The 17871-nt window shown below is 36.0% G+C and overlaps 1 protein-coding gene across 1 annotated transcript; it reads right to left on the bottom strand.

The window, feature by feature from the left end:
• Positions 1–68: 68 nt before the first annotated feature.
• Positions 69–17193, bottom strand: ptbp2b (polypyrimidine tract binding protein 2b). Its single transcript, XM_028472714.1, has 17 exons — positions 17072–17193; positions 15485–15506; positions 15305–15356; positions 14493–14656; positions 13832–13903; positions 13651–13722; positions 13389–13547; positions 11475–11585; positions 11184–11352; positions 10065–10142; positions 9142–9254; positions 6069–6102; positions 3904–3996; positions 2404–2520; positions 2215–2314; positions 2073–2141; positions 69–1510 (listed from the first exon to the last, which is right to left on the bottom strand). The coding sequence occupies exons 1-17, from the start codon at positions 17077–17079 to the stop codon at positions 1381–1383; spliced, it is 1563 nt and encodes a 520-aa protein (XP_028328515.1). The 5' UTR covers positions 17080–17193; the 3' UTR covers positions 69–1380.
• Positions 17194–17871: the final 678 nt, after the last annotated feature.

The following is a 17871-nucleotide window of genomic DNA, read 5'->3' as shown; positions in this document are numbered from 1 at the left end:
ATGAGAGCAGAGGCCGGACACCAACACACACACACACACACACACACAAACACTTCAACTGGGGCTCGTTGGTAGAAAAGATGCGTTTTTAATTTGTGCTAATCTGAAGTTTTTTTTTTTTTTTTTATCACAAATTAAACTTACAACATGTAGAAAATTTACAACAATCCCTCAAAAAGAAAAAAAAAACAAAACAAACTGCCCCAAAAACACACTTTGCTGCTGCATGCTATGATGAAAACTGAAAATAAAGAATCCACAGCTCAAGTTCAAACGCTGTTGGACCAAAAAATATAGATTATCACCAAGACTGAGACGACCACGACACTGCTTCGTCCAAAACCAGATACTATTCATGTTTGAAAGGTAAACACCACGTCACAGACTAAAGGCACATGTACTTTGGTCCTCAATCAGAGACCAGGACCAGCATCACGTTTGAGACCTTGTCCAATCACAGCTGAGATGGCGTTTAAAACAGTAACCTGCTCCACTGACCCCCTCCCCCATGTGTGTGTGTGTGTGTGTGTGGACCACAATACATTCCATGTTGTGCTGTAGACGACATTAAAAGTGAGTTCTTGGCCCCAATTTAAACATCACGAACTTTATGAAAAGCTTCTCACTCGCGTTTTCCTGTGATCATCACATAGAAAGGATTACATTGGTATTCACTTTGTTTTCATTTTTGCATTAAAATCACAAAATTAAAACAAGGATAAACATCAAAGAATTGCGATTCTCTTTTTCAAAAATGGTCAAAAACACTCAGATGTTCAGCTACATTTTTTTTTACAGCTGAAAGCCGTCTCTGCAAAGTAACACTAAAGGCTCACGTTAACATTACATCATCAGAATCACTGAGTGACTCGTCACTTTTCTTTAAAGTGAAAGTTATCAGGATCAGTGAGCAAGTCAAAAAAAAGCTTGAACACAAAAAATATGTCTGGTTCAAAAAAGCAAAACGCTGATGAGATGGATTCTTTTTAATCTCAAACCTCAAGAGAAACTCACGTCTCTGAAAGCAACACAGACTCAAAGCAGCGATGTGCACTTAGTGAAACAACTACTGGAACAAGTCTCTAATTCTCTACGTTTCCAAACCCCACACCAGATTTCAAGTTGCTTTTTTTCCCCCCAACAAATAAAACAAGTTTGCAAAGTGTTGCTCATGGAGACGTTTTTCCAAATCCAAGAATCAGAGGAGCTTTGAGGGTCGACTAAAGTCCTGCTTCTGCAAGATATTCATCTTTAAACGAGGGATTCTTTTTCACAACCCTTCAAAGAAACTAAAAAATACTGCCACGTCTTCCCTCACACGTGTTGGATCTTTATGATGAGGTGCCGGGGAGGGTGTGTGTGTGTGTGTGTGTGTCCAGGTTAAATGGTGGACTTGGAGAAGGAAACCTTCAGGTGGTGATTTCCTCCCATGTCGTAGTTGTGAAGATCCATCAGAGACTGAATGGCTTCCTCCACCGAGGTCATCTGGATCAGAGCCATCTTACGACCCCTGGACGAAGAAAAGAACCGACCCACAAATATTACATTACAGCGTGACACGAGAAATCAGAGACAGGCAGAAATTAAATTCCTCCTATTGTTTTTTCCCTTCACACTATATAATTATTATTAGGGCCTGAGCACAACGGTGCGTAGGTCCTATTGTAATACACCTTGTTTATTATTATTCTGAATAAAAAGTGATTGCATTTTTGAAAGCCTAAACACGTTAAAAAGCTCATGAAAATTTAAACGCATATTAGGACTGGTGAAAAAATTTGATATTTTGGGAGAACTGCACATGTGAATGACAAAATGACTCAATGGTGCCCCCTTGAAAGTTGCATTTGTTCTCAGCTGGGACTGATGATATATCACTGTGGAACTTCTACAACATTCTGTAGAATTCTGACATCACTATAGAGGTCATTTGGATGTAAACGCATTGTGCTAACAATTCGACAGAAGTGAGAAAGACTGATTTAGAGAGGAAATGAATCAATCTGTGTATGCAGGATTAGATGAAGTAAGACTGAGATGTTATAAAAAAGTAAACATCTGAATCCCCTCACTGGAAAAACTTGAAGGCCTTGACGGTTCCTCCGAACAGAAGACGTAGATCTTCTTCTCCGATACCATCTCTGAACACACAAACACAACCTGTCATTCAGTCTGCAGTGAAACACAAAGAGGACAAATGGCTGATTGATCTACTTGATGTTGGACAGGTGGAGAGTCGCTGAGGGCGGGAAAATGTTCTGGAAGTTTTTAGATCCGGGCTTTTTAAAGCGATGAAGGGGGGATCCAGAAAAATCTGGAACAGAAAAACAAACAAACAAACAAAGCCTTGAAAAAGTCCTTCAAAGTAAAAAAAATACACAAATATAGTGGAGTGGGATTTACCTTTAGTGAGCAGCTGGTCATCCAGTCCTTCTCTGGGCAGAGCCACAGTCTGATGCTTGGACAGCGTCACTCGCATCACTTTACCAAACACCTTCTGACCGTTCAGGTGGCTCATCGCTGCACACAGAAGCAACAGGAAGCACGATTCAGTTTGATAAATGCATGACAACAATAAATCTTGAACAAAATTATGAAAAAAATGCAATGAACAGAGAAAACAGCAAAAAAAAAAAAATGCAGTTTTTTGTCTAATGTTCACTTCTCACGATCAAATGCTTTGAAACCACAACCACCGCGTTTTCATGTTACCGAAAAACAAACGTCCCTACACACGAGGACCTGATTTTCGGTGAAAAACACATCATATCCTTTTTTAAAGACAGCAGTATTGACATGTATCGTATCGGCTGATACTATGCAACTGGGTATCGGTAAAAAAGAAAAGAAGGTATTGAAACAACACTATTTTCAGCTTTGTTTTTTTGTCTGCTATGGCCAACATGATATAGGGTGCTTTCACGTATCGTTTCGTTTCACGTATGGAGGACAGCTGATATTTTTATCACCTTGGTTTGAGTTCAGATCCACTGCAAACAGCCTCTGGTGCAGTTACATGAGCTAGCCACTTGGGGGCGTTGTTACTGGAGTAGAAACTTCTCTAGGCAGAAACTTGTGGTTTTAAAGTCATGTTTTGCACCGTCGCCGACTCTCCTGACAACCCACAATGCCATGCACTTAACATCATCTCCCATAGTTTGTGTTTTTGGTCCGTGCTGAGTGCGCATTGCATTCACTGCGTTCCTAATCGCTCTAGACTTCGATTGGAAATGCTCCGAGAAAGGCAGAAACAATCGCCCTAGACTTCATCTGTTTGATCTGCTCTAGATTTAGTTTGCGTATTCACACCACCCAAACAAGATGGACTATTTAAGCAAACAAATCCTAGAGCGTTTTAACCTCTTTAGGGTCCGTCGATGTGAAAGCACCCAAAGAGTATGCAGAATAAAAACTCAAAACATACTCAGGCGGACTCCGCTCACAACGGACTCTCTCCTTAGAGCTTACATACTTGGGCGCACCACCGTGTAGTAGTTTCCATTAAAATCCTACATGTCCCATGATTCTTAGCGCTTCTCTGGGACGTGTTTTAAAGATGTCCGTACTGTCGTAGCTCATCTTCATGTGTTTCACCAGGAGGGTGAAATATAGGTCGGTGTTACATTTAATGCGGGTTGATACAATGCCGAGCAGTGTTTTGTGAGACCAACTACGCGGAGAAGTCAGCGCGGTCGTAAAAACTGAGCTTTGCATGTAATTGACCTGGCGGAGTTTGCTTTGCGGGCGTCCGCCCGAGTATGTTTGAGCTTCAACTCTGTTAATTCTAGTACTGAAACTAGACAATCTCTGCAATTAAGTGTATATCGTTATTGGACAAAAAAAAAAAAATCACATATTGTGCATCCCTAGGATCTATTTTATTTTTCATTTTTGTAGACTTACCGAGTTGAGCTTGATTGCCATCTGACAGCTGGATCAGAGCGCTGTCCTTTTTGTTGTAGAGGATCTTCACCCTCTGGACATCACCATAGACTCCTAAAGGTAGAGAGAAAAAAGGGGCAGAGAGAGAGATAGAGAGAGAGAGAGAGAGAGAGAGAGAGAGAGAGCACAAAGCAAGAGACAAAGAAGAGGAGGATAGAAAAGACAGAGCAGGAGAGATGGAGCCGACCAAGATAAAAGGAGAGGTGTGAAGGATGGAAGGAATAAAGTTAGTGCCAGAAAGACAAATGAAAGAGAAGTGGAGTCTTCCCATTTGATTCCCAACAACAACTCAATCAAATGCTTCTGTTGCAACTTCTGACTGGAGAGAAAACCTGAGCTGATGTTAAGGACTAACTGGTTATGGTTTAGTCTGAGCGGCAGGTGTAGAATTAGTACAACGTAGAGATTATAAATGTACAGCAGCAAAGAGAGGAGAACAAGAAAACACTGGCTGCAGAAGAAAATAAGGACTTTGTTTGGATATCGAAGACTTTCTGAGACAATATTAGAAGAAGCTGCAGAGACATTAAAACTGGTCTGAGTGACTGGGACTCAGCTTTACCACTACTGTGATGAGAACAAATACACATTTTTATTTAAAGACTCATTGTAGAAGAAGCAAACAGGAGTAAAAAGTTTGAATAACAAGAAACATGATGGTGTCGTAGGAAAAATGAAGGATTTGTAAATACATTAGTATTTATGGGAATTTTCACAGTTGGAAACTTTCCATGGGAATGAAGAGAAATTAATAGGAATAAACTGTACCTTAACAGAGATGTTAAATACAGTTGTGAAAATATATTGTTGCATCATCTTGGCTTAACCACATTACATGCAATTATACTTGAGATTCAGGCCACGCCCCCTACAAATAAGGGCTCAGGCAGATGAGTAATATTGTTTTTGTTATGAAATAACTTCAATCAAATAATTTTAGTTCAAACAAACACAGCACCGTTTGTGCTTAAAAAGCAGTTATTGGCATCAGTGCAGCTGTTTTTGCCAGATTGTTTTATTATAAAAGTTGCATTTTTGATGTTTATGATGGTATTACTTTCTGCAAGTCTGGAGAAAAAAAAGCTCTAAGGTCCTTACAAAACTTAAATGACTGTAAAATTCTACTTACAAATATATCTGTTGAAATGTTGTGTTTTTTTTGTATTTATTTTTAATGGATGCCAATATTAATGTATGAATATCAGAGGTGTGCATTGCCTTGATTCTGATGATACGATTTGAATGTCACGATACGATAAATTCCAATATATCCCGATACTAAACAATACGATTACATCGTGAAAATAATTAAAAATTTCACCTTTACAAATAAAAAATGGTTTGAACTACAATTTATTTCATTTATTTAAACTAATAATAATATGATAATTATCATATATGAAATATCATGATGATATATCATGATGACATGATGATATATCAGAGAATGGATTTTTTCTTACATCCTTGATGAATATGATACAGTGATTTAAAATTACTCCCAATTTCCAATTAATAATACTTTCCATGAAATGTTTCTATTTTGGAAAATTCCCCAAATTCTAAAGCTTAAATGCCTGTGCAACTGGACTCAAATATAAAAAAAGAATAAAATGATTTCTTGTGAATTTTAAGAAGTCAGGGCGTAACTATATACAATTTTAAAAAACATAACAATAATGCTAAATTACTTAATTAATTAATAATGCTATGATCATGTCATTTTTGGTTCTTTTTCCTAAAATCTTAAACCTTAAAAACCGCTAACGTGTATTTCAATTTCAATAAAAAAAAACACTCAAAGCAGTATATTTACCTACATACACACTACATTTGCATCTGCTTTGTTTTGACTGAAAATTAATACATGAAAACCAGGATTAATCTTAAATAGAAAAGCTTTGAATTTTTGTTCTCATCAAGTAAAAGATAAGCCGACCAAAGAGACTCAGACTCTGCACATTATTTTTCACACCTTAACTCTGCCGTGAACCATATAAACAGTGGAGAGTTGGAAAATACAGAACGATACAGAAGAACAGTGTCCACGACATCACTGAAGAAAGTGAACAGAACTGGATTAACAGAGAGAGATATACAGATAGAATAGTAGAGGTTGAACATACCGAAGAGGGTAAAGAGACTTTGAGGCGTGACCATCTTTAGAGAAAGAGACCGCAGAGCAGAGTGACAGGTAGAGGAGCAGAGGAGGAGGAAGAGGAGAGACGAAGGTAGAGATCAGATCAGACCGCCCAGCGTTGGACAAGGAGTAGGTGGTGGTTCCAGGATGATGATGAGAGGTGGAGCAAAGATGGAGGCCAAAACGGGGGGTTTGAAATAAGGAGGACGTTAAGACAGCAAAGCCAAAGTTAAGTTCAGATCAGAGAGTAAGGAGGAGGAGGAGGAAGCAAAAATTGATAGTGGTAGAGGTTTGGGGGGAGGGGTAACAGTAAAGTATGTTTGGGCATCAGGAGGTTCCGATGCATATAAAATAAATGTGTGAATGGGGGTGGAGGGGGGGTGGGGGGCAGAGGAGGGAAGAAAGGAGGCGGGAGGGAAGAAAGGAGAAGAGGAGGACAAAAAACCAAAGCAGAAGTCAGTAAACAGAGCATCAGTGGAACATCAACGGAGTCTCATGGGTTCGCGACCAGAAACGCACACACACACACACACACACACACACACACACACACACACACGTATTCCAGTTTGGTTAACACATTCAAACACTCTGCTGGACACAGTTACCCATAAAAATAAATAAATAAATAAAAAAACAATTAGGCAGAAATTAAATATCGCCAAACCAAGATGAATGACAGCAGGAGCAGCAGGATATATTGAACCAAAAGGATGAAAAGACAATGAAACAGACGGCTCCAGGAACCAAAGAACTACAGCCGTCACAGACACGAGGTGACGAGTCACCACAGCTTTACCGTTTTAGTGCAGCAAAGTCATCTGTGACAGCTTTAATAATGTCACTTCCATGAAAAACACACAATTGATACAGTAGAGACATGCAATGTCTTTGCTATTTTTCCTTGTCGCTGTGCCTTTTGCCCATGCAGCATAGACTTCCTGCCTAACTAAGCAAAGAGGAACACCAACATACCATCATCAACATTCATCTTAGAGTCATTATGGTTCAAAATTTACACCATGTGAGAGTTTGCACTGGATTCTCTCAGATGAAGAGAAAAGTTGTCGCCGTTAACTGAAGAGACGAGGAACAACTTAAGCAGATGTAGGTGCGATTATCTTCAAGAAGAAAAGAATCAAAATTTCTTAATTATAATCTACATTTCCAATCAGACAGTTTCCTTCAGGGGAAAAGGAGATATGATTAGAGCTGGGTTAATCGATTCATAAAATCCTAAAATCGATTGTTTACTATGTCTTTCCTAGTGGGCTCAATTCCTAATGTGAACATTAATATTTTCATCACTGCATCAAGTTAGTTACTTTCTACTGTATACTTGGGATGCACCAAAATGAAAATTTTTGACGAAACCGAAAATGAGAAAACCCAAGGCTGAAAATCGAATTGTTATTGTTAGTACCATTGCATTTCTGACTATAAATGTGTTCAAACATCACATAAAAATTAAAGCATTGCAGTTGTATAATTTAATAATAATGGTTCAAAGAATAAATTAATTAAAAATATATGAAAATATTAATTTTGCACTAACGTTCCAACAATGCACAGAAAATAATGTATTTATTTTTTAGGCGTCTGGTGCGTAGCTTGGATTTTTTGGAGGCCTGCGTCAGGCGTCAATGTGTCATTAACATAAATGACATTTGAGTGTGTACTTTTCATAGTTTTTGCTCCGTCTCAACCTCTGCTTAGAAGAGGCTTTAGTGTTCAGATGTGTTGAAACAGCTGCTCTACGGACACGTTGGTCACATCTTCTGACACGATTTGATTTTTTTTTCAATGCACTTAAAAATTTATTGTCAAAAGTGCAACTTTATTGCTGTAATTGTCCTCAAGAGTTAAAATGCATAAAACAATCCCAAAATAAAAAGTAAAGGAGGCACTGTCATTCAACAATTTCAAGCTTTAACCCAGGTTTAAGCAAAAGTACAACAGCAACTTCATAGTAGCTTAAATTTTCTGATTAAGAAATCAGATAACTACATATTTTACAATATATAACGTTATAATAAAAAAATAATAAACTCTTCCCATAGCATCTCAGCATATAAATAAAATAAAACAAAAATTAAACATGCCTGTGGCACACATATAGCCTACTCAAAGGGTAAACACACATAAACACACGCATGCGCTACAGTAACCCATAAGGACGGAACGCGAAAAAGTCAGAAAAAACTGGTGGGGGAGAAAGAAAAAATAAAAAATAAAAATAATAATAATAATGAAAAATATATATAGATATTTTAAAACTCGAATTTGCAAAATAAAAATAGTTTTTATCTACAAATTTGACAACTCGATTAAATTGATTTGTTTTCTGGCCCTAACTGCGGTGTTTCTTGATTCGATTGCGTTGTTTAGGCGTTAAAAGGGTTTCGGTCTAAAATGGCCCAAAAGAGCAGTTTTGGTTTTCGGCCAAAAACTTTCATTGCATCACTAGATTCACTACCTTATACATCATCTGATCTCTGAGAATCCCTTCAACATTCAAGTAAAATCGGTACCATGACTAAAATATCTTTAACTGTATCGGAAATCAAACAGATTCGAGCATCGAATCTGTTCGACAAATTGGAATCGATACCAAACTCTAATCATTATCTACTCTAACACTACAACCTGAAGAACAGTTTAAATGCACCCCAAACCATGCAGAGAAGGGTACAACAAGAAACATGTGAATAAGAAAACTGATCTTTATCTACTTCTGTTACCTTTTGTGTTGCTTGATGTGAGAAAACACATTAACACAAGCCTAAAAACACAGTGTCTGATTCATTAACTTTAGAGTCAAATACATTACCTTCAATGAATATCATAGCCGAGCGACACTAAAAACAGTCACGTTTTAAATATTTTATATATATGGAGATTTTAATAGTTCTTTGATTTAAAGTGGTGGGTGATGAAGTACATAAAGTAAACGTACGAACCACAAGCATTCAAACCACGATAGAATCAAGTGTTTGATAAAAGAAAGGGATTCAGAGCTTGGTTATGTTGCTGGGTTGTGTGTGCAGTGCTCATCGTACCTCTTCATTCAGGTTAGAGGCCAAAAGAACTCCAGAAACTCCCGAACCCGACAGAGCAACACGACCCGCTGCTGCTGCCGCCGCCGCCGCAGCGCTCAGAGGACTGATGGCTCCTGGAATAGTATATGCAGGATTTTTATCAATGGAAATGAGTAATTGTGACTAAAATTGTAAAAGTAATAAAAAACAAACAAACAACAATACATTAGATCTTATTTAAAATAGAAAAATAGTAACTGCAGTATTATAGAAGAATGTATGAAACACCAGGACAAAACAAATGAGTGGATTATAAAAACCTAATTGACTTATGCAAAGCTTTATCAACCTTAAAATGACAAAATGTACAAGCAGGTAAAACACGGGTGTGTATTAAATAAATGTGGGAATGTCATGTACACATCTCATCAAATAATAGGAAATTATCAGAAAAGTTGAGCACTGGACTAATTAAAAATAAATAAATCTATTAAACCTTTCAAATGGAGGTAGATTTGTATCTATTATTCAATTAAAGAAACAACATTTTTAATAGAAGAAAAACATGTTTTAATGCAAACAAATATATAACACCCAAAAAATAGCATTTAACAATTTATTTATTTGAAAAGGTTGCTTTTATTGAACAAAGTGATCTTTTCTTGTATTTGGGCACTATCGTGGGTGTTTCTTTATTATTCAATAAAAATAAATAAAAATTATCCAATTTCGTGGGTGTCAAATATTTGTTTACACTTTATTTTATTTAATTGAAAATGTTTTTTTTTTAATATTGAAAATTGTTTTTTTTTTTTAAATTGTAGCAACTTTTGATTTAAGTTAATATTTTTGATTGAACAATTAGGACATAAATCTACCTCCATACTATCACACTTTGATGGCACAGAAACACAGAAGTGAATAAACAGACGTAATAAACGTACCTCCTCCCTGTGAAAGGGACAGTGAAGACGAGTAACCTCCTCCACTCGAGTAAGAAGCAAGTGCTCCAGATGGTGTTCCTACAAGACAATGATCATCTATTGTAGATTTAAAACCTTTATAGAAAACACAACACAACACTGCTGTGCCGTATTCACTACACACTAAGGGTGCAACGATTAGTTGACATTGTCGACAAAAATCAATAACAGAATTAGTCACCGACAAATGTAATAGTTGACAATTGTCTGTTACATCATCACCCGTCTTTATCAAGCTGTGGACGGAGCTGAACATTGTTTTTCATGTTTTTCATCTCATCTTCTACATATCTTTGCTCAGAGCTATATGCACGTTACGCCCTCAATTTAGCCAAGAATGTCTCTAAAAACCTTGTTCCATGGGAAAAAATTGCCTCCAAGTCATTTTTCAACAACTTATTCCCTGGAGCGCTGTTACCGGGAGCTCCGCGGTGCTTAATTTCATACAATAACACTAATAGAATGACCCACATGCACAAATATATTTCAAAAAATAGCAGCCCATGAAGAAGAACTCTGAGTCAGCAGCTATTGTAGCTTTTTTTAATGTGTATGCTATTACTGAATCAGTTTCAGTATTCAATTTAATTTGTGTTTGTAAGAAACCTGTTTACACTATAAGATGGGAATAATTTTATTTATTTATTTATGGATTTTATTTATCGTAATTTTCATCATTAATGTGATGAATACCAGAAATTATTGAGATACATTTTTAGTCTATATCGCCCATCCCTAGTCTGGGAGCATTTCACTCTTGACACAATTAAATTAAATTACCTGTCCCAAGCCAAATTTTAAAGATTGTAGCAATATAGAGCAAATAATTGTATGATTTATTATCCGATTAGTCGATTAATCGTTTCAATAATCAATGACTAGTCGACTATTAAAATAGTTGTTAGTTGCAGCTCTACTACACAGTGGGACATTCAGTAAAAAAAGCTTTGAAAACTCAACATACGTCTGTTTAAAGCCTATTATTAGTAGATATTAAGTATAATATCCCGATAAAGACTGGTGTCCATTTCCCGTAAAATCACAATTCCAGCTGCACTGGTTCTGTAAGGAGAACTTTACCCAGTAAAGAGTGATCCTTGTTGGTTGACTCTCCATCCCCAGTGGGTAGGTCAGGTCTGGTGTAATCTCGACTCTTATCATTGTTGTATTTGACGTTGAGGTTGACCAGTTTACTGAAGTCTATCCGCAGAGTGCAGCAGGAGTTATAGATGTTCTGTCCATCTAAAGACTGGGATAACAAGAGAATATGTCATCGTTTAAATCATGTCCCAACAGCTAATGAAATCTCATTTGATAAATACGAGCTAACCAGCACAGTTCTAAGTAATATGAAAAGTTTGATGAACGTACCAGTTTGGCTTGTTGTGCATTCACTGGGTCGCTGAACTGAAGAAGAGCCTGAAACTGGTTGTTCTTAGTAAAGGTTATAATCTTCATTACTGTCCCAAACTTACTAAAAATCTGTAAGAAAAAAAACCCCAAAGAAATTAATACCAATGAAGATAAAGCTAACACAGAAAATAAGATGAGGTTCACTTTTAAAGCTTAAACCAGGCTTTTAGAATAAAGGGCCACTCATTTTCCATGGTGACGAAAGCAGACGGAAATAAAGGAACTCACTGAAATTGTGTCTCTTTAATTAAAACTAGGCCCCAACATGACGCAAAAATGCATCACAAGCATGTTTTGTGCATTTAAGTGCTCTTTTCCTGGAAAATGGGTGACTGAATGTTTAGCAAGTGTAGCAAACGGACAAATATGTCCAATTTCTCTCATTGTCTAATTCAAAATCCTGTGTTTCAGTGGTGATCGTGTTATCATGTGACTGAAAATGCATGCAATGTGTGTTTTTAATGTGTTTAAATGAACAAGTGGATTATTATCATCAGATTAGTATGTCTGCTAGGGGTGGGAACCTCTGGGTACCTCACGTTACGATACGATACGCGATACAAAGCTCACGGTAACAATTATCTCATGATATGACGATACTGCTATTATCGATATATTGGTCAGAAATCAATCTACGATAATCTATGACATAAGAGAAAAAAAAAGATTCAGTGAAAAAATACAATTTTTATTTTATATCTCTGAAAGACAAATTGAAAAAGTGTCCTATGAACAGTGACACTATTTTAGTGCAACATTTCTATAAATAAGTGTCAACATACCAATGTAAACGAATAAGTATGTCTAATAGTGCTTTATGTAAACAATAAATAGGGTCTTTCTTAACAGTGACATCATTATAGTGAAATATTACAGTAAACAATATATTGGTTCCTTCAACAAACAGTGACAACATTTCTGTGAAGACGTAACTGATAGCCACTAAAATGGAAAGGTGTCAAAGGTGGCCCGGGGGCCAAATTGGATGATCTAAAGGGCCGGATTTGGCCCCCGGGCCTTGAGTTTGACACCTTTCCATTTTAGTGGCTATTAAAGCAGGAGAAAGTTAAAAAAAATGTCAGAGAAAACATGAGTCATTGTGTAAATCAGGGGTTCTCAACTGGTCTCACCCTGGGACCCACATTTTGCCATGGTCATTAAATCGTGACCCAATTTTTTTTTAGAATTCAACCAATCAAATTTTGTTTTTCAAAAATGGCTGTTGAAAACACACAAATATAATCTTTTTTAAAAACAGAAATCTATACATTTTCCTGTGCAACATGCATTTCACAACATGCCTGTCAAAAGAAAAGTTTCTTTCAAAATAAAAGGCCTATTGAGTATCTATTTATTTATGACTAGTTGTCGGCGACCCACTTTTAAGTCTCGACCCACCAGTTGAGAATCGCTGGTGTAAATGAAAGTCAACAATATTTGCAGGGATTCACAGTTTTTCCGGTGCTCATATTGTAGTTGTTTTTAATGTTAAACTAATGAAAAATACTCAGTATTCTTACAAAATTCTTTAATTTTCCTCAAATTATTAAATAACATTTCCTCAAATAAAAGGAATTGGTCACAAAATCTAAAAAATACAAAGTGAAGATCCTGTTGAGACTGATATCTGTCACTTATCGCTTGGATATCGTTGGTGTCTTACATATTTTGTATTTTATTTATATGTAGAAGTGTAAACTAGGGCACAATAAATAACTCGTTTTCACTCACAAGATTTAACAATAAACTGCTCCGTATTTGACCCCTGAACTAAAATGAGCTTGACACCCCTGGTGTAAACTGACTTTTTTTTAATTTTGAAAGAGAAAATCTGAGCCCCTAAAGATGTTATACAGGGTGTTGAGATGTTACCTGTTGTAACACATCCAGTGTGACAGGATAAAACATGTTGTCGATGATAATTCTCAGGACCGGGCTCGGGGGCGGAGCCAGGTCCAGCATTCCTGGGTCAGAGGATGGAGAGCTTCCATCCTGGACCGCTGACACAGCCTGCAGCACTGCCTGAGCTCTCTGTGTGTGGGAAAAGAACTGAGTACGACAGAACCTGAGCAGGATTTAGGCACATGTGTGTGATGTACATATAATACCCCTATGTGTGTGCATGTGTTTATACCTGGTTCAGAGCAGAGTCTGTTTTCAGTTCCTTATGGTTGGAATACTGAATAAACACAGGAGTGTTCCTGACCTTTATAGGAAAACATTTGTACAGAACATGTGAGTCACTTTGTCCTTTTTTTTTTTTTTAAATCTTAATAATCATGTGAAAGACAAACACGTGAAGATGTAGCTCAGACCTGTGGTGTGACAGCAGTGTAGTAGTTCACCATAGTAATGGCTGCTTCCTCTGTGCCCAACTCTAGAAACGCCTAAAAAAATCAAAAGTCACAACAACTTTAAAAAAAAAACTCTCTAATTTCTTCTTGTAAAAATGAATATTATTTGTATGTGGTAGATTTCTGTAACAGAAGCGTAGTTTTTTTAAGTTACAGCAGCAGTAGAGCAAATATGGGCAACTGACGGCCCTTAAAGTAAATGGAAAAAATAAATCCCAAAAATACACAAAATTACTACGTGAATGAAAGAAAATCCACAAAATGACTGAAAATGAATACAAAACAATAACAAACACACAAAATTAATAGATAAACAAAAATACAGAAGAATACACAAAACAACTATACAAACACAAAACCCTGTGTTCTTCTTGTGTTAATGCTCAGAATGGTACATAATTTAAATTCTGACACCAATAATAATTGAGAATGTGGCCCTCTGATTTTTGCTGCCCCCACTGTGTTGCCTATCTCTGCAGTAAAGACTATAACAAGCTATTGGGACACAGACAGCAAGTCAAGCAAACAAAAGAAACATAACTAATCTTTATTATTTTTAGCTGCCATTTCTGCATATAGCAGCTGTGACTGTGTCTGCACGTAGTGTTTAATGGTGCTTTACCTGATTCTTGCCCTTTAACATGAGGATGTTGGTGACCTTTCCAAAGGGCAGCCCCAGAGCAATGACTTCTGTCTCTGACACCTCGTTGGGAAGTTTCCTGATGTGCAGGACTCTGGAGGGCGGGGATTCGTCCAGGCGCTGTTTCTTACTGTCGCCGCCATTTGCTAAAGCAGACGTCAAGAGTAGATAATAAGACACACAGTTGTGTACAGCATTCAATCTAGGAGCCTGTGCATAAAAAAAAACATTATGGGTTCAAAGGTTGGGCTCTTTGGTGCGTTACATCCTAAAGCTTTTCACGCTAAGCTTAAATTTTCTATTTTAATTTTTTTGAAATCCTAGCACGTCTCTGAGTATAAAGAGTCATATTGGTAGCAATTTTCCTTAAATTAAACCTTAGCTTTAATATTAGCCACTTAATTTTTTTTTTTTTTTTTAAATATTTGTCCATTTTCTTTAAAATAAACACACAATTTAATTAACTAAATACCTAGAGGACTTTGTTGACTAGAGTATAACCTTTAAAGATCAGTGTATTTTTTATATGGTTTAAAACAGTGGTTCCCAACCTTTTTTGTCCCGTGTACCCCCTTTGCAATTTTGTCAAATCATATGTACCCCCTCTTCATATCATACTGTAAGTACCCCTTTCACGATTCCCATATGCTGTTTCATTTATATATTAGAGGTCTCTCCTGAACGCCTTCCTTTATCTTGAACATGCTTTCCTAAAGCTGAATCCACTATTTATAATAATTACTCCTTCATTTGTTTGGAAAACATATTTTTTTGTATTTAAAGACCAAACTCACCAGTCACTGAGGTGGGGCTGCTGCCGTACATGCTGAGCTCATCTGAGCCTCTCTTAAAGGAGAAGGACAAGAATAGGATGAAACCATCATATCGTAAAGACACACACACAACTGTTAAATATCATAGATTCTAAAGTCGTAACATATTTGGTAGGTTTGAAATTAAAAAAATAAGCTTACCTTCACACCAACTGCAACATCACTGCAGAAAAGAGACCAAAAAGGCAAATAAATAAAAACACAAAGACCCCAAATCAACATAGTAACTCTAACTTTGTATTTTGTTTTACATTTTATTTTACAGTCCAGTCCATGTCTTCTCATTAATCAAACATATTAGGGAGATGTTTGTATTCTGGGTAAAGGGGTGTTACAACAGTTGGTCACGGATCTTACTAAAGTGACTTTACTTCAGAAGCTTTCACTAAACAGTATCAGAGGAAGATAGTTCATGGCCACAAATGCAGCTTCATATATAGTAGGACAGCCCTGCATTTAGCAAAAAATACAATAATTACACTGACAGCTGGATGACTATGTTTAACCTTAAATCTGTGACAACGCTTTGAGAAACAAGAATTGGCTAATCTAAAAGGTTTATAAATTTAACCTGAAAAAAAATAATGTTTAAAAAAATCAGTGAGTATGAAACACCTTATTCAGTATATCAAAAGTTTATTATTATTATGAGAATAATGGGAGGTAGTAAGCAAACATGTCGTAGCACTCGTTTATACTTCTTTATAAAAGTTTAGATGATTTTAGGGAAATGAAAATTTGTGGCCGAAGCCAAATAAAATATAAACGCTTGGCCGAACACAAAATGTTTCCCCCATGGGTATCAATTAAGGCGTATTATATATATATATATATATATATTCCGTCATCTATAGTAAATAAATATATAGTCTATTTTAGTGGCTGTGACAAAAGGAACTGTTACTTATGACTTATTCTTCATTTACTAACAGAAAGATAATACTTACGAATTTGATTTCAAAATATGATACATTAAATACAATACTAAAATGAAAAGGAGTTGCTTAGTTTTACTGATTTAAAAAAAGTAATTTCTAACCACTTCAGCAGAAACCCACTGATACAACAAATCAATCAATAATTAATAACCTCGTAATTACGAACATAAAACAATAAATTAAACTACAATTTTCGCATAGTCGAGGTGAATAGGAAGATGTAATATTAACATGACCGTTACATCACAGTCTTTTATTATGGCCCAATGACTGTAACAATGACAGAGGTTGGTAACATCCAACAGAACAAATCAATTAGTCATTTTAAATCAAACAAAGGGACAGTATATGCAGACACTAATATGGCTTTACGACTGTGTAATTACACACAGACAATCCCGTTAATAAGCATTAATACAACAGAAATCACGACAGAATGTCACTAAAAACACAAGCTACACACGTACTGATGTTGAGCTACAACCAAAAGCGGGCAAACAGGACAATACCGAGGTATTAAGACCTTAATGATGTAAAAATATGATTCTGAAGCATTATTTTATGTGTCCCGCAACATAAATATTGTACATATAATAGGACGTACTGCTGCTACTGTTAGCATGATGCTAACGTCACACACTGTTCACAATGCAGACAGACATCATTATCTGCGGCTAACACTTGTGCCTTCCAGACGACCAAAAATAAAGAGCTAATTTAAACGAAATAAACATGTACAGCTCGGTGAAATAGAGCCAGGATATTAAAGTGTGCCGTGATAAATAAATACCCATCCATTGCAGCTCTTTGTCCTCTTCAGTGAGTGGATGTTTGCTCTCGTCGATGCGACACCGGAGCAAAATGGGCGGTTTCTTTTCTTCGTCAATGTGTTTGGGCGGCAACGGTGACGTAGGGGCGAGTTATTGCCTCCTAGTGGCGAAGAGGAGTACTTACAGCAAGGATGTGACGATTATTGTGGAAAAAAAGATGGAACAGTTGTATTATTATGAAGGTAGATTTGTGTCTTTATTGTTAAATTAAAAAAAAGTTTTCAATATTAAAAAAAAATATCACTTTTTCAAGTTTTCAATCAAAAGAGAGTTTAATTCAATCAAAAATAAAATTTCGAGACCCAAATGTTTGAATGTGAACACTTTTTTATTTGATTGAAAATGTTGTTGTTTTTATTGAAAATGTTTGGTTTCTATTGAAAATGTTTTTTTAGATTGATTATTTAAGTCATCTTTTTTCTATTTAGGCCGTGTCATGAGTAGTACATTTGTGTCTCTATTATTCAATTAAAAAATGTAACATTTTTAATCAAAGAAAAAGATTTCAATAAAAAAAAAAAAGACTTTAAACGCAAAAAAATTAAAACCTAAAAAAATTGAGCATTTTCTTTGATAGGAAATGTTATATTTTATTTTTTTTTTTTTAAACCTTTCTATCAAAAAAAAAAAAACTTTAATAATGAAAAAAAACATTTCAATCAAGGAAAAAAAAGTGTTCAAATGCAATTATTTATAAAGTGATTTTATTTATTTATTGAAAAGTTGTTTTTTTTATTGAATAATAAGGTCACAAATCTAC

The sequence above is a fragment of the Gouania willdenowi genome, chromosome 17, assembly GCF_900634775.1.
Source record: "Gouania willdenowi chromosome 17, fGouWil2.1, whole genome shotgun sequence".
NCBI lineage: Eukaryota > Metazoa > Chordata > Actinopteri > Blenniiformes > Gobiesocidae > Gouania > Gouania willdenowi.
The sequence above is the reverse complement of the archived record's forward strand: the minus strand, read 5'-3'. Positions and strand labels throughout refer to the sequence as shown.

Coding starts and splice junctions, on each gene's coding strand:
- ptbp2b (XM_028472714.1), bottom strand. Junction 14,657..15,304: donor CAGCCCCACCTCAGTGACTG/GTGAGTTTGGTC, acceptor CGTCTGCTTTAG/CAAATGGCGGCGACAGTAAG. Junction 3,997..6,068: donor AAGTCTCTTTACCCTCTTCG/GTATGTTCAACC, acceptor CTCTACCTTTAG/GAGTCTATGGTGATGTCCAG.